The following is a 24,254-nucleotide window of genomic DNA, read 5'->3' as shown; positions in this document are numbered from 1 at the left end:
AAGTTTATCTGTTATGAAAAAGGGGATGGGAGCAGCCCTAACAGATTGGGTTCCCATCCATGGCTGCTGTGACTGTTGCATGGCCACAGCCTTGGCTGAGCTGTTGAGGTAGCATCAGACCACAGGGACCACCACTGAGGCCTGGAGCTGGCTGTGGATTCAGAGCTGCAGGGGCTGGTGCTTTGGGAGCGATCCTACACATGCACAGAGTCTGGCAGGGGGAGGGTATCTGCACCTCCCTATCTATTAGCCTGAGCAAGGATGTTTACTGAGAAAGTTGATAGGCTGTATAGCCTGCCCAGCTTGGAGGGCAGCAGGTTGAGCCCACAGGACTTCTGCTGCAGAGGGAGCACTGGGCTGGGGTACTGAGGTAGGAGGGGCGTGATCTCAACCCCACACCACAGCCAAATGCAAGTTCTGTCCCCAACACCCTGGGGGCTCAGCACAGCCCCAGCTGAGCCAGTTGATCCCAAAGCTGAGCTTGCTTCTGTAAGCAGCAAGGTAACACAAGTTTTTCCCTGTTCCTGGCACAAAGTGCACTCAGAAACCTCCGACGAACAGCACAAAAAGCATCTCCTTGCCACCATGTGCTGTGAGTGTTCAACTGCACCTCGGCAAAAAGTAAAGACCCAAGGCACTAGACAGTGCCCTTCCCAGTGGCTTGAACGTGTCTTGCAGGTGTTGAGGGTCTTCAGCACCCAGGAGAAATGTCCTTTACCACGTGCACCAACCATGCTCAACTCTACATCCAAGAGCTGCTCCCCCATCCCATGGTGCTGGCCAGTGGGACACTCAAATCAGCAGCTAAACAGCCTTCAGCTTTAATGAAATACCTCCTGTGCACAACCCCACCCCACGTCATGTGTGCACAGATACATGTTATGTGTGTACACATGGGTGTGCATGCACCCCGCACTGCATCACACAGCTGAGCACCAAACGTCCCAGGGCTGGAGGGGTCCCTCACACTGGCACTTCATCTCCATGTCACAGTGTCTGCCCTTTCCTGTCACAGACCTGCCTCTTCAGCAGACCCCAGACACGCTGAGGTGAGAGCCCTGCTCCCAGTGGTGCTGTCCCCAGCCCTGCAGCATGGAGGTGGCCTGTCCCCACGAGCTGCAAGGGAGTGCAGGACCTCCCGCTGCTTACTGGGTCCTTGCTTGCTGGGTTGCTGCTGCTGGGTCCTGGGCAGGTGACCCCCACGTGTGGGTGCAGGAGGGACAGCAGGGGAGTGCTGGACATGCAGGGCTCTCTGTGCCAACAGCCAGCCTCAGACCAGCGTGACTGACACCGTGGGTCCATGTTGCAGGAGCCACCCAGCAGCACCACTGGCCCAGCCTCCATAGTGTGCTCCCAGAGCAGAGTCAGCCTGTGCAGATGCAGCAGGAAGCAAACAGTGGCTGAGGTGCACCCAGGGCCTGGTAGCTGCCCTGAGCCCAGGGCTGGGGTGTCTGCCTGCCTTAGGCAGCCTTTTTGTCCTGTGTGCCCAGGAGCTGGGAGAGGCAGTAGGGGATGAGGCCGACAGTAGCCAGCGGCACGGCCGCACTCTTGCAGAAGGAGAGGGCGTAGAAGAGCAGCTGCATGTGGGAGGGTGGCTTGAAGGCATCGAAGATGTGGAGGATGAGGAGGGAGGCAGCGATGCAGCCCAGGCGGAAGGGCAGCTGCTGGCCCTGCTTCAGCCGGGAGCTCTCCTGGTACATGTGGGAGTTGAGGGCCAGCCCCAGCCCAAAGAGGATGCCCAGGTTACGGAGAAGGCTGGCAAAGGGAGTGGTGTCGATGTGGACCCACTCAGGGTGGCTGCACCATTTCTGTGCCTTCTCCAGCGTCCAGAGCAGGTCCACACCGAATGTCCACAGCAGCAGGTAGAAACCCAGGGTGAAGCTGAAGAGGAAGAGGGTGATGCCCAGGTACCGAAGGAAGCTGGCGTGGTAGATGCAGCGGACATGCTGGAAGGTCTTGGCCACAGCCATCCCTGCCAGTAACAAAGTGGGAGCATTGGTCAGTGCTGCAGGTACAGTGGTGCTGCAGGGAAAGGGATGGGGGGTCTGATACACTCACCTGAGAAAACCCCTGCAATCACCTGATGGGGGAAGTGAGCAGCAATGAAGACTCGGGACATGCAGACACAGACCTGAACTGCCCAGAACCCAATCCAAAGCACTGTCCAGAGCATCCTGTGAGGGACAGGTGGCCATGTCGGTGCCAGGGCCAGCTTGCACTGCCCATGGCACTGCCATCATGTACTCCAAACAATGCCTGGCTGCCTACTGAGCCTGTCCCCATGCAGACCCCACCTGAGGTGCCACAGCCCAGCTGACAGTCCACAGCCTCGTGCCTTGATGGGCTTGGCTGTGCCTGTCAGTGCTGGAGCTGTCCCTGCCTAGCACAGGTGGTTTTGGCACACAGCTTACCAGTATCTGAGAGTCCTTGACTGCTTCTTTCCCCCAGCAGCAGAGAGGAGGGCTGTCACCATGACATAGTACACGCCTGCTGCACCCATGGCATGGCCAGATGGGCTCCCTGGGCAAGAAGAGAGACCCAGGTCAGACTCTGCATGGGCCAGAGCTGAGCACAGGCAGGGGTTTGTGATTCCCCACAGCTTTACCAGGGGTCAAGGTCTGCTCTGTGCACAGGCTGCCCTGCCTCCTTCCCCTGCAGGCACAGGCAGCATCCCCAGGAGCACAGCAGTAAAGGGCCCTCTCGCCAGAACTGTCCAGAGGTATGTGCTGCCTGCAGGCTGCCAGCCACAGCCCTGGCCAGGCCAGCACCTCCCTCCTTGTGTGTGCAGGTCACCATGGGCAAGCACCCCCTGCCCCTGGCTGCAAGCCCCTACCATGGCTTGGGGAACCCTACCGGGGCCAGTCTCGCAGGTGAGCGGGAACTGCTGGATCTCTGGTGCAGAGTTGTTGCCATAATAGTCTGTGTCAAGGACCCACCAGTATGGTCTCTCCCCAAAGAGGATCCTGAAAAGAAAAGAGAAGGGATGTGGGGAGGTTCTGGGCACAGCTGCAGCTTTAGATCTGTCCTGGGAGATGGAAGAAGCAAAGGACCCACAAATGGTCCAGGGCATCTTGACAGAGACAACACCCAGCTGATAGCTTGGTTCTGACAGCTGACAGTGCCTGTCCATGTCTCCATCCTCAGCCCTGAGGGGAAGAGGAAGAACTTCCCGGAACCAAGTCGATATCACCTCCTGTGGTGAGGGGCTCTGTGAAGATCCCCCCACTCAGCACCACAGCCCCGGCTGATGGGAAGCTCTATTTGCAGGAGGCTCCATCTCTCTGCTTGGCTCTAGGAAGGGGGAAGCTGTTGCTGCACGGCTTGGGAAGGAGTGACCATTGTCACTGCCCAGCTGGGGCTGAACTCAGGTCTTTGTTCTACTCCAGCCCTGGGGCTGAGAGCACCCATCAGGCTCACATTAATCCAGGTGTGCCAACACACGATGGGCTCGGGGCCACTCACCACTTGAAGACGAGGTTGAGCCAGTCTCCGATTACAGCCACCCAGATGAGCCTGATGCCCACTGCTTCACTGAAGTGGAACCAGATGGGGAAGAGGACAAAAAAAGCATTCCTGAGATCAGCAGCATAAGAGATGAAGAGGAACCAGTCCTGGGAGCCCTGGAAGCGCTGCTGCAGCCAGTGTGTTGTTCGGATGCCCACGTCGTGCAGGAGGTTCATGTTGGCCTCCATCCTCCTCAGCGTGCCTCAGGCTATCCCCTGCTCCACTGTGCCACTGGGGTTTTATACTCTGCAAGGTCTTGTTTGCAGCAGGCAGGTCACTGTCCTAGCACTGATCTTTGGACCCAAAACCACTCTTTCCAAAGGTACATCACCAGGGGGTTGTAACAAACATGTTTGGAACACCTTACGTAAAAGGGGGAAACAGGCTTTGAGAGCACGTGGAGTGCGGGTGCTCCAACCCCAGCACCATCCCCTGCCCCACACCATCCCCTCACCCAGGGAGATCCTGCAGCCCTGGCTCCTCCAGCTATCCAGTCCAAGAGTTCAGCTGCTCTGACTGAACCGCAGCCCTTGCTCCTTTATCCCACGCTCTGTGTGTGACAGTCCTGCAGAGCTGCCACGTCCAGGGCTGACAATTGCTCTGCTCTCTCTGCCATCCCCCTGTGAACCACCACTGGAGCATAGCAAGGATGCCCAGGAGCACGGAGTGGGTGCATGGAGCAGAGGGCAGTCTACCCATCCCCCTCCTCATTTGCCAGGTTAATTTAACCAGGACTTTGCATAATGAGAAACTTTCAAAGCCATTCCTGAAGGTCCCCACAGTCCCAAACAACCAGGCCTGGGATGCTCCTGGTGCCAGCCATGTTCTTCTGATCTCTAGTGGGGGGCTAAAGGACCTTTGCAAATAGAGACAGCACTTCTCCTCTCAGCACTGCTCCGCTGGGTTAATCCTTCCTGCCCCATCAGACCCTGGCTGTGGGTACAGAACCAAAGACACAACTCATCCTGCAGTGCCCATGGCTGTCCCCTCCACCCCAGCTGCACTCTGCTGTCCCTGGTAGCAGTGCTGGCTCTGCAACTTTATCATCCACAGCTGCCAGTGCATGGACACACAGCCCTGCAGCAGCAGCACAGGGTGCCCAGCCAGCACCCACCACAGCTGAGCAGGCAGCAGGGCATTAATGATCAACAGCCAGTGAAATGCATGGCTTATCTCCCTCCTGAGAAAATTCACGTCAAGATCCTTGAACCCCTGCCCTGTGTTGTTTGCCTCTGTGAGAGCTGTGTCCAGTACTGAGTCCTGCTGACAAACAGCAGGAGTTACAGGCCCTATCCTGCCACTCTGCCCATGCACAGCCCAGGGAGCCACGGGGTCTGACAGGCAAACCTTGCTCCCTGAGATACGAGCATGGATGGCCTGTGAGAAAAGCAATCAAAGTCACAGACTCAGCCCTGCTGCTGGCATGTCCTATCCAGCCTTGCTGCACCCAAGCAAGGTGGTCCCAGACCCTGGACTGAGCTCCTGACCTGCAAAACATCCCAACAAAACAGAAGTTTGCACAGAAACTGAATTACTCTTGCAGAACAAATCCCCCAATAACTCGTTCCAGAGTCCTCAACTGAGAGTTGCTTTGGCCAGCGTGAAGGAATGCAACAGACTTGGCTTCCATTCCAAAAATATTTTGAAGCTATCAGCAATAAATCCTTCACAGGAGATTTCACAGCGGAAAACGGGGCAAAAGGTGTTGGGGGATGGGGACTAGCACTCGAGTCCCCTAGGAAACAGTCACTGCAGGAAAACTGGGGCCATAGTAGGGAGAGGGCAGGAAGCAGAATGGAAGCACATTTCCTCCCAGCACAGAGGACAGAGTGGCTCAGCCCAGTACCCCCTGTGCAGTGCCAGGTGCACATGCCACATGTCAGGACTGTGCCAGAGGTGCCAGGGTCCACACGATCCCAGAACTGCTCCATGACCTGCCCTGTGGATAAATCCCTGGCCCCAAAGTCATTGTGTGGACCTGAGTCAGGACAGAGCAGCAGGAGCTGCCTGGGCAGGGTTCTGTATCCTGGCTGGTCTGACAATTGCTCAGGGTCCAGCTCATCCCCTGCACTGTGCAGCCCTGCCAGCAGCACTGCTGGGGATGTCACTGTAAACTGGCTGGCTGGCTTTCCCAGGGAAGGAGTGGGGCCAGGCTGGGGGAACCCAATTTCTGTGTCTGTGCACACCAAGTCCAGGATCAGCTGGCAGCCCAGGAGCTGTGTGACTCCAGTGGCCCCAGCTGCCTCTGGGACGCAGCGCGCCCGTGATTCCCAAGGTTCTGGATGCAGCTATGGCCAGTACAGCACCAGTGGGTGCTGTAATGTGCCACATGCAGTGCCAGTTTGGTCCAGAATGTTCCCTGACAGCTGCAAGGTCCAGGCTGGGCTGTGGCAGTGTGGTCACTGCGTCAGTGCACGAGCAGAGTCCAGGCAGCACCTGTGGCGGGCAGGGAGCCAGCTGGACACAACCTTCCTGTCACACAGGGCCTGGCACAGCCCCTGCTGTCACCCCAGGGCACCCAGGGGCCACTGCAGCCTCACACTGAGCCATGGCCTGAGCTTCTCTCTCCTCCCATCACCTCTCCCATCAAGCTGATCTGGCTCCCAGGGGCACATGCCACAGCCATTAGGGCTGCTCGAGCCCCTCGCAGCATGTTCTGGACAGACCCATCCACTACAGCCAGGGGTCAGAGGGGACAGATACCCACCATGCCCCCATGGACACTTTGGTGAGTGCTTAGCATCTGCAGCCATGTGCCAGGGCTGGGCACTGGCCTCACCAAGCTTCTTGGTGTCCCCATCCCAGCCTGGCACAGTGGGATGGGCTCTGTGGGCTGCACATGCAGCTGGGGGTGCAGAATTAAGGGTGCCCACACAGGGGGCTGAGCACACTGGGCAGCAGCCAAGCCCAGAATTGATTAACACAGCTCAGAACAACTGTTAAACGTTAACTGCCTTGTTTGTTCCATATTCTCTGGCAGGAGCCTCCTGCCAGCACTGGGATCCGGGAGACCAATCACACAGCCATGCTGGGCCACACATGCTGCCCCACATCCCTTGGACCCCCCAAAGCTGAGCCAGGGCCATCCCTAACAGGGCATCAGCTCCCACAGCATCAGCCATGCTGGGGTCTGGCCCCAGACACAGGAGACAGAGCAGCACCATGAGATACAGGAGTTTGTTCAGGGAAAGCACTCGAGTGCCTGTTTATTGGGAAGGGTGGACACAGGACAGCCCAGCCTGGGGAGTTCCCACCCAGAGCCCAGCCATGGGCTCCTCCAGCAGCCTCCAAGCCAACCCAGTGCCCTATCTCCATCTGTAGAGTTGTCATGGCATCTCCATCTGCAGTTGGCACTGCAGCAGCAGCCAGAGCTTGGCAGTGCCTGGGCCCAGTGCTCTTGATGCTGCAATGGCTGCATGGCTGTGGAGGATGTTTTGGGCTTCCCGTGGCAGGTCCACAGCAACACCACACCACTCACCCCTGCCACTGTGGGCAAAACCTCAGGTGGACCACAGCTCCAAGGGCAGCTACAGCTTTGTGCTATGGGCAGCCTTGGCCAGCACTGTCACCCTGTGTGCACCAATGATGGGAAGGTGGTGGAAGTCCCATCCCAGAGGAGAGGAGCAGCTGTGGGCACCCCACAGTACACAGGGTGACACCCAGGATGAAATAAAAAAGTCACTCCCAGGGGCTATTTTTCAGAGGCTTTGGGTCCTCCTTTGGCAGTGCTGAAACAAGAAGTGAGCTTCTCCCAAAACCTAACCCTGAGCACATGATACCCTGGGCAGGGGGAGGGCAGGTCCTGGTGTGGGACAGAGACCCTCTGAGTACCCACCCAAGAGCCAGCAGCACCCCTGGCCCATCAGAGCCCACCAAGAGGCGGTGCCAGGCTGAGGTTGAGGAAGCCCCCAAAGTGGAAGGGGGGCAGGTGGGGGGCACAGGTGGCAGCAGAGGACAGGCAGGCGAGGGGATTGGCCCCACATGCCCCAACATCCTGGTCACTGCTGAAGTAGACACTGTCAGATGAATCCACCGAGGGGTCCTCGTTGAAGTAGTTGTAAGGCCTCAGGAAAAAGCCAACACCATTCCCCACAGTCACTGTGTTGGGGATGTCTTCAGCATGAGGGACGTGCAGAAACCCCACAGTGATCCAGGCAACCAAGTCCTGGGAGAAGAAGAACGGGGCATCTAACAGAGCTGGACTCTGCCAGCCCGGCAGCTGCTCAGTCTGGCTCTGGTCCAGGGCAGGAGCCAGGATGGGCCCCACAAGGTTCAGCTTCTCTCCATCCCAGAGACCCCAGCTTACCTCATTGGTGATGGTCTCGTTGTTGATGAAGTCAGCAAAGGTGACAGTGGGGGTCCAGGGGTCATTCTGGTTGTAGATGCTGGTGCTGGTGGGCTCCTCCTCCTTCCTCCGGGTGACAGCCAGCTGGTACCTGCCAGCACAGGGATCAGAGGGGCTTGTCCATACAGGGCAGGGCAGCCAGGGCATTGCCAGTTGGGATGCACTGGTGAACTGAGGCTGGATGCATCCCTGGTCTGCCCTGGGGCAGGGAGGGAAAAGTCTGGGAGGGCAGGAATGGGCAGCAGCCCCAGCATCTTCAAGATTTATGGGGGATCCCTTGCTGCCTGTGGCTTTTCCAGCATGGCTGGGAAACATGAATGGATCCAGGTGCAAACGCTGCCACTCAGTGCCCAATGCACTCCCTTAAGCCATAGCTACTTCTCCCCTACACAGACTTCCCCAGCATGAGCTCCATCAGTTCACCCTGGCAGTGAGACTGGTCTGTGCTTATCCCAGACTTTTTCCAAAAGGCATTCTGTCCTCATAGGGAGATACCACAACCTGTCAATGCCAGTGCTTCCCTTAGGAATTTGTTCTGCAGCCTACTTCCCCTCGAAGGGAAAAACACACGGGGTTGCTCTAAATTAGTGTGACGTGGGGTCAGATTCCTGCCTGTGAGCTACCATGAGCAAATGTTATTGAGCAACATCTCAAGGAAATTTCAGAGCCAAAAGCTACACGTTTGTTGCTTAACCCTTCCCTGCAGCCTGGTGCAGGCCTGCCCAGGGTTGACAGCCTCCCTCCACCAGGAGCAGGAGCAGCTGATACCCTGGCACCCACCTGCCCCAGCTGATAGAGCGTTCCATGGAGCTGTTGGTGGGCAGGTGCTTCCCAGCAAAGCTGATGATCTGGATCCTGTAGCTGCGTGGGTGCTGCCACTTGTTGAGATTGGGGCTGACAAAGGAGAGGTAGCGGGGCATGGGGACATTGAGTGGGAATGCTGCCTCATCCTCCTTCTCCAGCCTTTTCCTGCGGAGGTATGGCCGCTCAATGGTGTTCTGTGTGCTCCAGGGATCTTTGACAAACTCGTACTCCATATCCTGGGTCTCCAGGGAGTTCAGCTGCCCTGTGAAGCAGAAGAGAAAACCCTCTCAAGCTCTGCACCCCAGGCAGATCCTTAGGCCACAGTAAACCACAGCCATGCCCAAGGGTGGCCAGACCTACCGTCAACATCCAGGTCCACCTTGTAGTGGATGTGGTGGAGGTGCATGGTCCCCAGCGTGTGGGGCCCAACCCTGTTGCCATAGTCAGTGCCTTGGCCGTGGAAGAAGGAGGAGCTGATGTAGCCAGTGGCATGCACCCGGACCTCCACAGCCCCACTGCTGTGGAACATGAAGTCCCAGATGTAGTCATAGTTAATGAGAGTGGAGATGGTACGGATGACCAGTGTGTTTTTCCGCAGCCCACCGTAGTAAAAGGACTGTGAGTCAGAGAAGTGGCGCCTCAGAGGGAGGGCAGAGTCATGCTCAAAAATGCAGAGTGATTTTTGGTTGGTTTTGGGAGTATCTGTCTCTGCCAGGTAGTGCCTGTCCACATAGGTGGCTGTGTAGGGGCAGTCCAGGCCCCGGACCAGCTCATAGGCAAACCTGCCGATGCCAAAGCTGCCGTCCAGGTAGCGGGTGGACATGCCCCCGGGGCAGTTGGAGCCATACAGGGCTAAGGCTTCCTGGAGACTCAGCTCATAGACAATCCTCTCCCCACGGTACCTGATGTCAAAGAGGCGTGGGCCAGTGTTGGGGTTCATTCCAAAGGCGATGCTCCAGCCCTGGAAGGTGATGAGGTTGTTCCTGATGCTGTAGCGGGGACCCTGGGGCTCAAACTGCAGCGGGCCCGGGGACCCAGGTGGGCGCCGGGGCTTCATTGAGCCCAGCACTGACTCAGCCCGGGGCTTCCTGAGCCCGACAGCCTCCAGTGCACCAGACACGAACTCCTGTTCCAGATCTCTTGTGCTGGCAAAGTACCGGCCATTGTAGAAGACTTGGAGCAGCTGCCACCGGGAGATGTCGAGGTCCCCATGGTCCACCAGCACCTCCAGCCCTACTGGAGACAGGTAGTAGCCAGTGCCAGCCACATTGTGGAAAAGGACAAACCAGGTCATGCGGTCACCGGACTTGAAGCCCCGTGGGGCTGTGGTGAGGATGACCAGGTCGGTCCCGTCAGACTCACAGCATGCAGAGAGGAAACGCGGTGCCTTTTTCAGCTCCCTCTGAATGAGGGCGTTGATGTCCATGTACTCCCTGCCAGTGACGGGTCTGCGGTGGTACGGCACCTTCCCCCCGTACCTCTGCACCGTCACATCTCGGTGGTACGCGGGCGTCGGCAGCGGCCCCACCACGTACTCGGTGATGTTGGGCTCTGCCTGGTTCCCAAAGTACAGCACAGCCAGAGCCTCTCGGGGGGGACGAGCCCCCCCTGCGTCCAGGAACCGCAGCACCTCTGCCTTGGCGGGCACCTGCAGATCCACGGAGGCGATGCAGTTGTCCGAGGGTTTGGCACGCGAGGCGTCAACCAGCGGCACCCCGAGGTGTCCCTGCAGGTACCGCACCACTTGTGACATCTCCTCGGGTGTCAGGTCAGCAAAGACCAGGCTCTGGCCATCCTCGACGTCCTCCTGCTCCAGGGGCAGGTGCTGGCACGTTCTGGGCATCCTTTCTCTGGTCAGCAACACGCAAACCAAAGCGAATATTGTGGCTAATGCCAGGGCAAGGAGGATGAGCACGGTTTTCAGGCTCATGCCTGCTGGGCCACTGAGTGCTCCTGCAGTCTGGCAGGACACGTTTCCAGCTGTGGAATCCTCCCAGCGACTCACTAGAACAAGGGGCTGGGTTGGCTCGGGTTTATTTTCCTCCCCCGTTTTTTCAGGGGGGAACAGCCCAGAGGAACTCGCAGGGAGGGTGCAAGGGGACGTTCTCACGCATTGCCAGGATTTGCTGGGAACCATAAAAGGCAACTTTGCTCTGCTTCCCTAGAGGGTCATAATTTTAAGTAAGCTCAATGTTTGTACATCTGTCCTTCCCCTCTGGTCCCAGATCCTACAATGCAGAGCTGGGAGAGGATGGATCCAGTCATTTAGGGGAAGTAAACACATCTCCCTTCTCCTCCTTCTCTTAACCCTGCAAATGCTGGGCAGGCAGCACTGGCTGTAGAGACAAACCTTCCCTGTGCAGAGCAGTGCTAACCACAGCACCACTGCCCCGTCCTGACACAGCCCTGCCATCACCAAGCAGCACTGACTGCTGCTTCCAACATCCCCATGGTCCTGCAGCAGGGAAGGAGGGGCCAGCAGTTTGTCACCCTGCAAAGATGCCCACGAAGCCTGAGTTACCCCCTAGCCCAGATAGGGCTGCAAGGAGGGGAGCAGGAGCACCAGAACCCAACCAGCATCGTGGCAAACAGGCAGTGGCACTGGCCACGCTGCATCATCAGCAGCCATGAGACCCTTCCTGCAAGGTCCCGTCCAGATCCCTCCCTTGTGCCCAGCACTGAAGGCCTGAGAGCCACAATCCACACAATCCTGGCCATGACCCGGCCTCCCCACAACAGCCACAGGGCTTGGTGCCAGTGCCCACCTCACTCCATGCCCCTGTGCCCTGGGGTGTGTCCCAGCTTGTCCCTCCTGCCCTCCAGCTGGACATTCCTGTGTCCCGATGAACACCCAGAGCCACACTGCTGGGCTGGTTTGTGGGCACAGGAAACATGGCAGAGACCAGCATCACCCCCAAGGAGACCCTGCTGTGAGTTGTAAGAACGAGACACTTGAGAGCATTGGACCAGCACCATTTTCATTTTTTTAACCTGAGATATGCACTACACAGCACTTGCTTCTACAGCAGAGAAACAGGATTTTCTCCTCGCTTTCCTCTGGCGACAGACTCAAATTCAAGAATTAACAGATAATGTAGACTTTCATCTCACATCATGCTAGGAAAGTCATGCTTCCCTTTTCAAGAGCACTATTTCAAAAGCAACAATAAAATGTGAAGTCACTGGACAACTGAAAATTGAGACAACTTCACTAAAACGCTGAGAATTGAAGACAGAATGCTCAGCCTGGTGTCTCTGACCACATCTCACACCATCCTGTAGCATTAAAGCCTGCTCATATTTCGAAAACCATCATAGGTGAATGGGGGAAAGTTTGGCAAACAAGAGGCAGTTTTGGGCAAGCAGGCAAGAGGGTTGATTTCACATGCTGTAAAGTCCTGCTCACTGGTGAAAAACACACCATCATGGGAGTATATAGAGGGGTCCAGGTCATAGTAGTTGTAGGGTCTCAGGAGAAAACCAACCGAGTTTCCCACGGTCACAGTGTTGGGAATATCCTCAGAGTGTGGAATGTGAAGGAAGCCAGCAGTTATCCAGGCAACCAGGTCCTAGGCAGGGAAGAGCCACAAGCCCAGGGTTACTTCAGAAGCTGCAGCAGCAGTGACCAAAATACACAAGGGGCAGTGAAGAGTGACAGAAGAAAAGGAGGGGGACCCCAGCGGGCACCAGCCAGCTGCTTTCCCACACACCAAGCTCCCCTCTCCTGGGAAAGAACTCCTCCCTTCCCCTAAGACCTGCCACAGCCATGGCTGCAGATACCCACCCAGAGCAAGGGCCCTTGCCTTGACCTCCATGGCCTCACAGAGATTTTCATGACGTTTTGTCAGCATTTCTCCACAGGGAAAAACAAGCTTCTACTCTGCACCCACCCTCTATGTTCTCTGACCAAAGTACCAAGCAGCACACAGAGAAGGGGATGCTCAAACCCACTTTCCTCTTTTCTGCTGCTCTCACCTCTGGGCCCACAGTCCCAGGGGCAGTGCTGGAGTCTCTCTGCTCCTTGGGGCTCCTGTTAAGTGTTATATTCCAGCCCAGGGACCCCAGCTTACCTCGTTGGTGATGGTCTCATTGTTGATGAAGTCAGCAAAGGTGACAGTGGGGGTCCAGGGGTCATTCTGGTTGTAGATGCTGGTGCTGGTGGGCTCCTCCTCCTTCCTCCGGGTGACAGCCAGCTGGTACCTGAGGACAAGAAAAGAGATGGGAGCAGCCCCCCGAGGAAGGGCAGAGCTAAATCAGCTCCTGAAAGCCTGCAGAGCACAGGCCTGCTTGGATGGAGCAAACACAGAAGAGTGCTTCCCTGTGCCTCCCATCAAGGGACATCCAGCAATGCCTTCCCAGCTGGCAGGGCTGAGGGGGTCTCTGAGAACCTGCCAAGCCAGCCAGAACAGCCTGACCTTGCCCAGCTGATGGCCCTCTCCATGGAACTGGCTTCGGGGATGTGGTCCCCTGCAAAACTGGTGATCTGGATCCTGTAGCCGCGCTGGTGGCCCCACTTGTTTTTGCTGTTGGCTGCAAAGTAGATGTATCTGGGCATCTTGGACTGGAGTCGGAAAGCAGCCTGGTCTTCCGTGTCCAGGACTTTCTTGGTGAGTCGTGGCCGCTCTATCTGCTGCTCTGGGCTCCAGGGAGCCCGTGTCATCTCAAATGCCATGTCATGGGCCACTAGGGAGTTTTTCACCCCTGCAAAGCCAAAACAAAGTGACTGAGGAGAGTCCCCACAGTCACTGAGGACATGACAGTGCCTGCTCTCCCTGTTCTTCCTCCCTGCACCCTGGGCTCTGAGCACCCACCCTTCCAGGAGCAGCTGCTGCTCTGCAGCTCCACATGCTGTGACAAATCCCATGTGCTGATCTGTGGCTGGACGCTTGTCCAAGCCAGATAACACCACTCTGCAGCAGACACCATGAGAGACAAGAGGGGACAAGGGATGAGCCTCACCTCAGGGCAGAAGAACAGGTTTGCTTCCTGTGCAAGCATAGTCTAATTAACTAAAGCATGAGCTTCATTACTGCTCATCCTGCACAGCGAAGGCACCTGGAGCAGCCCAGGTACTGCACACATTTGCACATCACAGACATGGGCAGTGTTGTGCTGTTCTCAGGCACTGCCCGAAGAAGAGACATGGGCCCAAGGTTTTGAGCAACAGGAGCAGCATGGGGACAAATCCATCTGGGGACAAGGTGGCAAAAGGCTGCTGAGAGGACTTGAGGCCAATGCCAGTGCAGGTCTGGCACAGGGGCTATTGCTCAGCGCCTCCTGACTGTCCCACCATGAAGCCCCTCGGTGTTCTGTTCCTTTAACACATGAGTTCACAGCTTTCATAAAGGCTTTCATTTCAGAGCTAAATCTGTGGACCTCTATGTTTGAGCCCCACAGAAGAAGATCCATTCACAGTGAGCTCATTTACTTCCCTTTTCTCATCAAAACAAAATTTCTAACAGTTCCCCTGTCAGTATTAAAAGTGACAGTCTAATTTCGTCTGCCTTCTCCCTGCTCCTGAATTTTGTCAACCTCCATTGCAAACACATCACCCTACCCCACAAGAGGAAAGGAAAACCTATATAACCACCAAAAAAGTAAAGATTTTGAGTCTAAAAGTATTTGAAGAGTGTTTTTTAAAAAGGAGAGACAAGAGCCAGACCTACCTCCCACATCCAAGTCCACCTTATAGTTGACAAAATTGGTGTGTATTGTACCCAGGGTGTGCTCCCAAAGCCTATTGCCATATCTCAGGCCATCCCCATGGAGAAAGGATGAGCTTGGGTACCCCGTGGCCTGCACCTTGCCCTCAATGGCCCCGCTCTGGTAGAAGATGAAGTCCCACACATAGTCATAGTTGCCCACGGTGGCAATGGACCGAATGACCAGAGCAGAGTTCACCAGCCCCCCGTAGTAGAGCGACTGCAAGTTGGAGTAGTGGCGCCGCAGAGGGGAGCCCAGGTTCTGCTCAAAGATGCAGAGCGAAGCCTTCCTCTTCTTGGGCCTCAGGCTGTCAGACAGAGCGTGGGTGTCCACGTAGGTGGCCAGGTAGGGGCAGTCGACCCCCGGCACCAGGGGGGAGGTGTAGCGGCCCAGGCCAAAGCTGCCGTCCATGTAGCGCGTGGACATCCCTCCCGGGCAGTTGGAGCCGTACACTGACAGCGCCTCCTGCACACTCAGCTCATAGGCAACCCTCTCCCCCTTGTGTCGGATGTCAAACAGCCGCAGGCCTGTGCTCACGCTCATCCCAAAGGCAAAGCTCCAGGCCTGGAACAGCACGTGGTTCTTCCTGACGCTGTAGCGGGGACCCTGCGGCTCAAACTGCACAGGGAACAGCGCAGCCGGAGGAGCTCGGGGTTTCATGGATGAGAAGTCCCCATCCCACGGCACCTTCCTCACCTTCTCCACGCTGATCCGACCCTGCACGTAGGCACTCTCCAGCTGAGCCATGTCCCTGTAGTACTGCCCGTTGTAGAAGACCCTGCTCACTGCCCACTGTGAGATGTCCAGGCTGCTGTGGTCCACCAGCACCTCCAGCCCCACCGGGTGCACAAAGAATCCACTCACGTTCTGAAACAGCACAAACCAGGTGACCCGATCTCCAGACTGGAATCCATGAGGGACTGTGGTCTGAAATGCCACATTGGTTCTGTCGTATTCAAGGACTTCTTGCATGAAGGTCGGTGCTGCAGTAAATGCCTTTTTCTCCAGGAACACTCTCAGCTGCTCGTACTCACTGCCCAGCGTGGGTCTGCGGTGGTACGGCACCTTCCCCCCGTACCTCTGCACTGTCACATCTCGGTGGTACGCGGGCGTCGGCAGCGGCCCCACCACGTACTCGGTGATGTTGGGCTCTGCCTGGTTCCCAAAGTACAGCACAGCCAGAGCCTCTCGGGGGGGACGAGCCCCCCCTGCGTCCAGGAACCGCAGCACCTCTGCCTTGGCGGGCACCTGCAGATCCACGGAGGCGATGCAGTTGTCCGAGGGTTTGGCACGCGAGGCGTCAACCAGCGGCACCCCGAGGTGTCCCTGCAGGTACCGCACCACTTGTGACATCTCCTCGGGTGTCAGGTCAGCAAAGACCAGGCTCTGGCTCATGGATCCTGTCTTCTCCACAACGTTGGGCTGGGATTCACAGCTGGGCGATCGCCCACCCCTGCTCAGCAGCATGCAGGACAGAATGAAGATTATCACTGCAGCCCCGACCAGGAGAACGTAGGGAAGTTTGGGGTTCATCACTCCGAGTGCGGTGACAGCAGATGCAGTTTGGCTGAAGGATCCAGAGCACGTCCTTCACCTGCAGACCAGGCTCCTTATTCATTTGCAACTGTGGGTGTAACAGCATTGCCTGTGAGGTGGGGAGGGAACCTGTAGCTCCCATGGGGCTCTGAGAGGAGATCACAGGTCCCAGCCAGTCTGGCTTGTTTCCTCCCCACTCCAGATGCACCAGAGGAGCCAGCCAAGCAGCCAGTGCCTGGCTCACTCACCAAGGTACTGATGGATTTCTCTGCTGCAGGGTGACACCACAAAAAGCCTCAGTCTCATCTGTCCTAGGGGCCTTGTTTCTTTCAGTGTCTCCCAGGATGCTCCATCTCTGTCTCCTGTGGGGCTGTGGTGATGGCACAGGGGAAGGCTCAGCCTGCCTGGTCCTTCTGCACCCTGGACCAGCCCCTCTCCCCTGAGGGGCCAGTCTGTGCTGGCACAGCCTGAGACCTGCTGGCTCCCAGCATCTCTCCATGCCAGTTCTTCCTGTCACCATTCTCTGTTGCCTCCAAACCCCTCCCAGCCCTGAAGGAAGGGACCTGGCAGCTCCAGCCTGGCTCTGGCTGTTAGCAGACCAGAGGCAGATCCCTGGTGAGAAAAGGCAGCGCTTGCTGAACCATTCCTGTCCCATTCCAGCAGAGGTGATCTTTGCCCAAGAGCTGCCCTGGACAGATATGGGGCGAGGCAGCTGCTCCTACATGGCCACCAGCTCCTGCAAGGGTCCTGGCCCCATGCAAGATAGTGACACACACCGACAGCAAGGATGGAATTTTGGAGATCAGGTCTCACCAAACACCCTCCTGCTGCTGGGGAGAGTCTGAGGCACAGGCAGGAGGGGCCAAAACCACCACAGCACTGGAGCAATTCACTCCATTTGCATTTCTGTTAATTTGGGAATTAGGTTTTCCTTCTCACTTCCAGCTAGGCAATAATTGCCCTTTTTCCCTGCAAACCCCACACCAGCCTCAGGTCAGGATCCAAGGACCTGTGTGGGCAATGACCCACTTCAGCTGTGACACAGCTGTGCCCCCGGCGCTGGAAGGGGGGGCTCCTGTGGGAACTGCTCCAGTTCCCTGCATGGCCCGAGCCCTCCTGCCTGGACCACGGCTGCCCTCTCACCACAGGAACAAGGCTGAGATTTACACATTTCTACTCAAGAGCATTTTACAGCAGCCAGGGCTCAGGCTCTGTAAACAGAGAGGGGCACTGAGAGCATTGAACTCACAGAAAAGGACCTTGCCCCCACACAGGAACTGTGTTTTAGCACATTCTCAAGCCTTGCTTACAGGAAGGAACCAATATCAACCCTTATTTTGACCATAACAACAACAGCAGCACCTTTCAAGGCCACACAAACCCCTGCATCACAGGAGGACACATGCTGGGACCAAATACTTGCTCTGGGGTTAGCTGCAGCTTGATCAACATAGCACTTGGATTACTTTCCACAATCCAGGAGACAGCTGGGATCCCTGGGCTGCGTTTCTCTTTGGGCTGGTTCACATGTAGCCACTGCCCACCAGCGACCTCTTTGGTCCTGTTCAGATGTAAAACATTTTCCCTCTGCCTTCTACAGAAGTGGTTTTCTATAATGGGCACCATGTGTGTCCCCACTGTCCCCGGACTGCAGGTGCTACAATCGCCTTCTGGGGGACTCAAAAGTGCCCCTGAGGCTGAGCAGCCCTGAACTTCCAGAGTGGCTGCCAGCACTTCGCTGTGAGCAGAAGGCTGCTCCTGGGCTCAAATAACCCTGTGCAGACATCCACTGCCAGACTGTGACTAACATGGGGGCAGGGGAACTCGCTGGGTTGCTGTAGCGGCTTCACCACTTGGGATCCAACACTCGTGTGTTTCCTCAAGAGAAGAAGGGGAGAGAGCTGCAGGAGCTCAGCCCCATGGAGCACCAGGACAGCTGCTCTGCTTTACATGGGACAGTGAGAGACTAAGAGGATTTTCCCAAGGGAGAAGGAGTGCCAGGACCAGCACAAGGCACTGCGAAAGCAGGCTCACACTGTCTGTGCTCAGACAGGGCCAACTCCCTGTCTGCCCGCCTATGCCTATGGCAACACACACCGTGCCAGACATGAGGCCTCAAGGAAACACAAACATTTCTCAGCTGCTACCTTTCATACTTTCCCTGAGCTGAACACAGAGCTCCCAGAAATTCCCACTGCTTTCCACTCAATGACCTTGTCAGACTGTTTTATATATCGAAAAATAATTTTGCAATGAAAGGAGAGGTTAGCAGAATAAAGAAACAGAGTTCTGATGTAAGTTATTAGGGATTGTATGGAAAAGGAGGCAAACCTCAAAGCGCAGGGGTTTATCAGAACAATGGCAGACATTAAAAGAAGATCCAGACCTACCTCCCACGTCCAAGTCCACCTTATAGTTGACAAAATGGGTATGTATGGTACCCAGGGTGTGTTCCCAAAGCCTATTGCCATATCTCAGGCCGTCCCCATGGAGAAAGGATGAGCTTGGGTACCCCGTGGCCTGCACCTTGCCCTCAATGGCCCCGCTCTGGTAGAAGATGAAGTCCCACACATAGTCATAGTTGCCCACGGTGGCAATGGACCGAATGACCAGAGCAGAGTTCACCAGCCCCCCGTAGTAGAGCGACTGCAAGTTGGAGTAGTGGCGCCGCAGAGGGGAGCCCAGGTTCTGCTCAAAGATGCAGAGCGAAGCCTTCCTCTTCTTGGGCCTCAGGCTGTCAGACAGAGCGTGGGTGTCCACGTAGGTGGCCAGGTAGGGGCAGTCGACCCCCGGCACCAGGGGGGAGGTGTAGCGGCCCAGGCCAAAGCTGCCGTCCATGTAGCGCGTGGACATCCCTCCCGGGCAGTTGGAGCCGTACACTGACAGCGCCTCCTGCACACTCAGCTCATAGGCAACCCTCTCCCCCTTGTGTCGGATGTCAAACAGCCGCAGGCCTGTGCTCACGCTCATCCCAAAGGCAAAGCTCCAGGCCTGGAACAGCACGTGGTTCTTCCTGACGCTGTAGCGGGGACCCTGCGGCTCAAACTGCACAGGGAACAGCGCAGCCGGAGGAGCTCGGGGTTTCATGGATGAGAAGTCCCCATCCCACGGCACCTTCCTCACCTTCTCCACGCTGATCCGACCCTGCACGTAGGCACTCTCCAGCTGAGCCATGTCCCTGTAGTACTGCCCGTTGTAGAAGACCCTGCTCACTGCCCACTGTGAGATGTCCAGGCTGCTGTGGTCCACCAGCACCTCCAGCCCCACCGGGTGCACAAAGAATCCACTCACGTTCTGAAACAGCACAAACCAGGTGACCCGATCTCCAGACTGGAATCCACGGGGAGCAGCTGTCACGACTGCAAGATTGGCTCCATCATACTCCATTACTTGTTGCATGAAAGCTGGAGCTGAGGGGAACACTTGGTTCTTTAGAAACCCTCCCACCTGCTTGTATTCAACAGCCAGCGTGGGTCTGCGGTGGTACGGCACCTTCCCCCCGTACCTCTGCACCGTCACATCTCGGTGGTACGCGGGCGTCGGCAGCGGCCCCACCACGTACTCGGTGATGTTGGGCTCTGCCTGGTTCCCGAAGTACAGCACAGCCAGAGCCTCTCGGGGGGGGCGAGCCCCCCCTGCGTCCAGGAACCGCAGCACCTCTGCCTTGGCGGGCACCTGCAGATCCACGGAGGCGATGCAGTTGTCCGAGGGTTTGGCACGCGAGGTGTCAACCAGCGGCACCCCGAGGTGTCCCTGCAGGTACCGCACCACTTGTGACATCTCCTCGGGTGTCAGGTCAGCAAAGACCAGGCTCTGGCCATCCTCGACGTCCTCCTGCTCCAGGGGCAGGTGCTGGCACGTTCTGGGCGTCCTTTCTCTGGTCAGCAACACGCAAACCAAAGCGAATATTGTGGCTAACGCCAGACCAAGGAGGATGAGCACTGTTTTCAGGTTCATGCTTGTGGCTGGTCCAGCACCATTCAGAGGCTTTCAGAGCAGGCTTTCCAGCTCCTGCCTCTGTTAGTGTATGCTGCACTGGATGGATTAGCACAGAAAGCACAAAAGACTGGGAGAGGCTAGGGGAGGAGATCTGAAACCCTTGGTGACCAGAAAGGGCAGATCTCTCAGCTGCAGCCTCTTCTGTCCTCCTTCACGGCAGTGCCCTGAAAGAACTTGTGGAGATGTAGGGTCAGTGACTCAGACAAGTTCCACATAATTCCGTTACTTTTTCAGTCCAGCCTGGCTTCCTGAGGCTGCCTGTAAAAACGGAGATCCCTCAGTCAGCCTGAGGTGGCTGTGACCACTGCAAGGCTCTGACAAACTGGGAATTGTTGCCACACTGTACAATTTCACCTCTTTATAACTCACCGATTTTCCTTGTTTATCAGGCTGTTTCCTTGTAAACATTCTCCCTGGCAGCACCATTCCAAGCTTGTAGTTACTTTTTATTTAATTTTTTTCAGTCTTCCTCATGGAAGCCTTTGCTGAAAACACATCCTTCTGTGTAGCAGTAGAAAAACTTTGGCAGGCATGGAGATGCAGTTCAGGATGAGAATCAGGCCCCATAGCGCTGTGAACAATCAGCTCTTAGTTTGCACCTCAGAACAGCTCTGAGCCAATTAATTCCCAGTATTGCACTGCCACAGGATCATCCAGCCTTTGTCTCTGCCTCCAATTCACAGATAAACTGAGGTGCAGCTTCCAAGAATTTCCCTCAAGGACAGAATGACCCTGAACCTGCACCTGGCAGCAGCCGAGGGCAGTGCCCACTATCAGTGCTGCCAAGCCACAGTGCCCAGGCTAGGCAGCCACAGCTGCCCTCTGCCACCCCAAGGACAGTCCCTGCTGGCCTCACAGTGCTGTTCACAGGCATCGGCAGAACAAGGCAGCCAGAAGGGCTTGGTGCTCCGTCCTGCCACGCAGCAGATGCTCGGGGTAGACAGGACGCACCACCTTGGCTACAGTCCCGGAGCTGGTGCTGAGTAGGACAAGGCATCCAAGAGAACCAGGGCTGGAGATTCAACCCAATATTTCCACTCCTGCTGCCAGCCTCACCTCACATCACCCTCGTCTTCTCCTCTTCCTTGAGTCAGTTTCCTGATGGGAGACAGTGCCCACCAGCCCCTGGTTCTTCCTCTGTGGCACATCCTGCCTGGGGCTCAGCCCCTCTCTGGTCCCCGACCATGCTCAGACACCACACTGGGAGGCAGAAGGCCACGTTGCTGTGGGACACACTCCATTATCCTCACCACCACTGGCAGCCTGAGCCTTCTTCAGGGCAGGCTGCAGCTGTGAGGCCGGCACACACTCATCCTCTCTGTGCCAGCACACAGGGCTCTGCCTCGCCAGCCACCACGCCAGGACAGCCTCACAGCCACAGCACTTCCTTCACATAGTCACAGTGCCAGCAAAGGGGCTCACTGCAGCACAGACACAGCAATGGGCAGGGACAGGACAGGAAAGAACAGAGCTGTGGCTTCATGGGACACAGCAGCCACAGGTGGCAGAAGTACCTGCTCTCCTTGGCTCACAGCAGCAGAATCAAATGCCTCTAAGTAACCCCAAACAAGGCAAAGCAGCACTGATTTCCAAGTCAGTCTTTCAGTCCATGAAGTTAGTGAGGCTTTAAGGATTACCTGGGGTTAGGCTTGGAAGAAAAATTCCCTTTTGGTTTCTGCCTGGAATATGGTGCCCATTTCATTTGGAGCACAGAGCAGAAGCACTGCTGTCCTGGTGCAGGTTTGGAGCACAGCCAGGACATACCTGCTGTCTCCTAGGAATGGGACAAGTGTTCTGCTGCCACACTGTCAGAGCCAAGGTGAGACTGCAGCAGAACCTCCACAGCTGCGTGACAAAGCTTGTTTGGACCTTTCCTTCAAGAAGTACAAAGCAAATCCTTCAGGTTTGACTTCATCTCTGGGGTTTGCATCTCCAGTTCCTCAAAGCCACGGTACAGGCTGCAATTACAGAAGGGCCCTTTCCAAGCAGCACAGCAGTAGTTTAAGAAAACTCCACAGGCCTTCCTGCCCCACAAATCACAACTCAATCCTGCAGCTGGGCTGAGAGAGATCCAAAAATAGAGTGTGGGAACACTCCTGGTTCTCTGCATGTTGGGGGCTTGGAAAGAAAGAGAAACCCTAATCTGTACTGACATCCCCATGACAAACCAACCACAGCACACGCCCCAGGGCTGCTGGATAAGGATGGCAGCTTTCTGCACTGCCTCTGCCATGGAGGCCTTGTCTGATACTAGGTTTTCTTGTATACTGTCTGTTTCTGCTGGACTTTTCCAGCTCTGGTTAAGAGCTCTGTTTCAGAATAAGCAAAACAGCCTTAAATCTACCTTCATCTTGCAGTAGGAATTTCAGGAAGTAGAGTAATTAACTGAGTTTGCAGAGTCAGAACCTGTGTCAATAGCTGCCTGATGAAAAGCAATGAGGGATCTTTGGGGGCCACACACTCCATGGAATTGCTCGTGTACCCTCTACAAAAGCAGCCTGCAGCAGCTGAAAGCTAACCTAGAATTAAATAAATTGCACATCTCCATAACAGCAGCGTAACTTGTTTATGACCTGCTCAGTGCACGTACTGCTTCCCACATGCCAGTCCCCAGTGTGATCAGCCCATCACTGACCCACATCCCATATGGAGAACTCACATCCCACCCATGTTTTATTTTGGCTACGTGGCTGCTTTTAGGCACTGTCCATCTTATATTTGCTAAACTGCCCACATTCCCCAAACAAATCAAGGGAGAAGGGAGTGCTGTTTTTCACGCACACACAAAGGTAGAGGTGGCAAAAATAACATCTGAAATTTACCCAAACCAGCCACAGACAGGTTTTGGCTTGGGGAAACTCTGAGACAGCAACTGGAACAGCTAGGGAAAGGGCACAGTAGGAAAACCCCTGCCAACACTCCCAACACCAGCAAGGCTTGAGCAAGCCCCAAAACAGAGCTCAAACTTTAGAAAGCTCCCACTCCCAGTGCCTCACCTCATGGGGTCAGCTTATGCAAAACACAACAGTGGAACCTGCCTGACCCTTCCTCCATTCCAGCTGTGCTGCTGAGCCATTATTCTCCTCCCCTGCACTTAAGCTGAGATGTCTCAAGGACTGGTGAAGTGGAGCCCTGACTGCACACTGTGACTGCTCCCAGACTCACTGGGATCACAGACAACAAACCCTCTCCTGCTCCCACAGATGAACCCCACTCCCTGCCAGCACCTGCCAAGACAATTGTCCTGGATGCTCCATCTTTCCATGCGAGTGTTGGCACTGCCTTCCTGGGAATTCAGGTTTTTGGCTGTGGTGAGGAGCCCCTCATGCTGCACCACAGCAAGTCCCCCCAGCCAGTCCTTCCTTTGGGCTCCATTCCAGCTGCCTTGGCCCTGAGACCTGTTTGCAGCTCAGTGCCCCCTCCCTTCACAGGTCAGGCACCTGCAGGGCTTTCCCACGCTGCAGGAACTTCCCTGCACAAGCGGCTGCTCCTGTTCCTGGGCAGCAGGAGGTGCCACAGCCAGGAGCCCCGGTCTGCAGGAGCTGTCCCAGGGCCAATCACACACTCTGCTGAGCAGCACCGTGACCAGGACAGGCACAACCCCAAACAGGCACCAAGCCCTGGACTGGGGGCTGGCTCAGAGGGGCTGCACCCTGCAGCTGGGGGCAGGACACTCAGGAAAGCCTTGAGTGCCCCTCGAGAGGCCTCTGTGCCCCAGCATGGAGGAAAGGCAGTAACAGGATGATCCCAGAAGAGCAGAGGGCACTGTGGCTGGGGACAGCAGGGCAGCTGCCTCTCCTTGGGTACCACATGCAGGGAGCAGCCAGGAGCTGTATGCCCCACAGAGACACCAGGTGCTGCATCCAGGACAGCCAAGAGACACCTGCCCAGAAGACACCTGCCTGGCAGAGAAACCCTGGAGCAACTGCAGGCTCAGAGAAACACCATGCAACGTCCCCATGCCTGTTTGAACTGGGACAACCCAAGTCCCACACTGGGCTGAGATGAGACAGATTCAATCAAACCCAAGCCCATGGGCAAAATCTTGCCCAATGTGAGGCATGCTGAAGGAACAGAAACAACCTACACAGCAGATTAGTTTATAACACAGTCAAAAAGAGGATTGAGGAGAATGAAGGGAAGGAGCAACTGAATGTGAGAAAGGCAGAACCAGAATTGGACACTAAAACTGGATGGCCTAAGACCCCAGCATCACACACAGGGGGCTGCCTTGAAAGAATTCCAAGTACCTTATTTTAATTTCTTGACATGGTAAAAGTTTACATACGTTCATCTCGCAAAGAAAGCTGAACAAATTAAAAGGAACCAATACAAAGAAACACAAGGGGAAATGCTGCTCCCA

General features: G+C 56.1%; 4 protein-coding genes across 5 annotated transcripts; all 4 read right to left on the bottom strand.

Moving 5' to 3' along the window:
* Positions 1-805: 805 nt before the first annotated feature.
* G6PC1 (glucose-6-phosphatase catalytic subunit 1) lies at positions 806-3,904 on the bottom strand. The gene is made up of 5 exons (XM_014885425.2): positions 3,463-3,904; positions 2,854-2,963; positions 2,412-2,520; positions 2,059-2,174; positions 806-1,972 (listed from the first exon to the last, which is right to left on the bottom strand). The coding sequence occupies exons 1-5, from the start codon at positions 3,690-3,692 to the stop codon at positions 1,461-1,463; spliced, it is 1,077 nt and encodes a 358-aa protein (XP_014740911.1). The 5' UTR covers positions 3,693-3,904; the 3' UTR covers positions 806-1,460.
* A 2,768-nt stretch (positions 3,905-6,672) lies between these two features.
* LOC106858648 (amine oxidase [copper-containing] 3-like) lies at positions 6,673-11,230 on the bottom strand. The gene is made up of 4 exons (XM_014885418.2): positions 9,014-11,230; positions 8,630-8,915; positions 7,811-7,940; positions 6,673-7,669 (listed from the first exon to the last, which is right to left on the bottom strand). The coding sequence occupies exons 1-4, from the start codon at positions 10,788-10,790 to the stop codon at positions 7,367-7,369; spliced, it is 2,496 nt and encodes an 831-aa protein (XP_014740904.2). The 5' UTR covers positions 10,791-11,230; the 3' UTR covers positions 6,673-7,366.
* A 384-nt stretch (positions 11,231-11,614) lies between these two features.
* LOC106858649 (amine oxidase [copper-containing] 3-like) lies at positions 11,615-15,889 on the bottom strand. The gene is made up of 4 exons (XM_088179739.1): positions 14,320-15,889; positions 13,069-13,354; positions 12,724-12,853; positions 11,615-12,222 (listed from the first exon to the last, which is right to left on the bottom strand). The coding sequence occupies exons 1-4, from the start codon at positions 15,887-15,889 to the stop codon at positions 11,938-11,940; spliced, it is 2,271 nt and encodes a 756-aa protein (XP_088035865.1). The 3' UTR covers positions 11,615-11,937.
* On the bottom strand, positions 15,867-24,125 carry LOC148221089 (amine oxidase [copper-containing] 3-like). Of its 2 annotated transcripts, none has more exons than XM_088179741.1 (2): positions 18,283-24,125; positions 15,867-15,980 (listed from the first exon to the last, which is right to left on the bottom strand). In XM_088179741.1, exons 1-2 carry the CDS (start codon positions 19,847-19,849, stop codon positions 15,967-15,969), a joined length of 1,581 nt encoding a protein of 526 aa, XP_088035867.1. In that variant the 5' UTR covers positions 19,850-24,125; the 3' UTR covers positions 15,867-15,966. The 2 variants fall into 2 exon arrangements, with proteins under 2 accessions (XP_088035867.1, XP_088035866.1); XM_088179740.1 differs by lacking the exon at positions 15,867-15,980 and having other exon boundaries at positions 18,151-20,149; positions 20,261-24,125.
* Between the last annotated feature and the right edge of the window lie 129 nt (positions 24,126-24,254).

The sequence above is a fragment of the Sturnus vulgaris genome, chromosome 27 (assembly GCF_052056855.1).
Source record: "Sturnus vulgaris isolate bStuVul1 chromosome 27, bStuVul1.hap1, whole genome shotgun sequence".
In the NCBI taxonomy this organism is placed as follows: domain Eukaryota; kingdom Metazoa; phylum Chordata; class Aves; order Passeriformes; family Sturnidae; genus Sturnus; species Sturnus vulgaris.
This window is presented reverse-complemented; position numbering and strand designations above follow the sequence as displayed.

Bases quoted from the DNA above. Each gene is read 5' to 3' on its own strand.
- G6PC1 (XM_014885425.2), bottom strand. From the start codon at position 3,692: ATGGAGGCCAACATGAACCTCCTGCACGACGTGGGCATCCGAACAACA. The intron at 2,964-3,462 runs GTGAGTGGCCCC...TTTTCTTTTCAG, and splicing joins CTCAACCTCGTCTTCAAGTG to GATCCTCTTTGGGGAGAGAC. The intron at 1,973-2,058 runs GTGAGTGTATCA...TGTTACTGGCAG, and splicing joins GATTGCAGGGGTTTTCTCAG to GGATGGCTGTGGCCAAGACC.
- LOC106858648 (XM_014885418.2), bottom strand. From the start codon at position 10,790: ATGGTTCCCAGCAAATCCTGGCAATGCGTGAGAACGTCCCCTTGCACC. The intron at 8,916-9,013 runs GTAGGTCTGGCC...TCTGCTTCACAG, and splicing joins GGTGGACCTGGATGTTGACG to GGCAGCTGAACTCCCTGGAG. The intron at 7,941-8,629 runs GTGGGTGCCAGG...CTGTGCTGGCAG, and splicing joins CGCTCTATCAGCTGGGGCAG to GTACCAGCTGGCTGTCACCC.
- LOC106858649 (XM_088179739.1), bottom strand. From the start codon at position 15,889: ATGAACCCCAAACTTCCCTACGTTCTCCTGGTCGGGGCTGCAGTGATA. The intron at 12,854-13,068 runs GTCAGGCTGTTC...TCTTGTCCTCAG, and splicing joins AGGGCCATCAGCTGGGCAAG to GTACCAGCTGGCTGTCACCC. The intron at 12,223-12,723 runs GTAAGCTGGGGT...TTCCCTGCCTAG, and splicing joins ATGAGACCATCACCAACGAG to GACCTGGTTGCCTGGATAAC.
- LOC148221089 (XM_088179740.1), bottom strand. From the start codon at position 19,849: ATGAACCTGAAAACAGTGCTCATCCTCCTTGGTCTGGCGTTAGCCACA.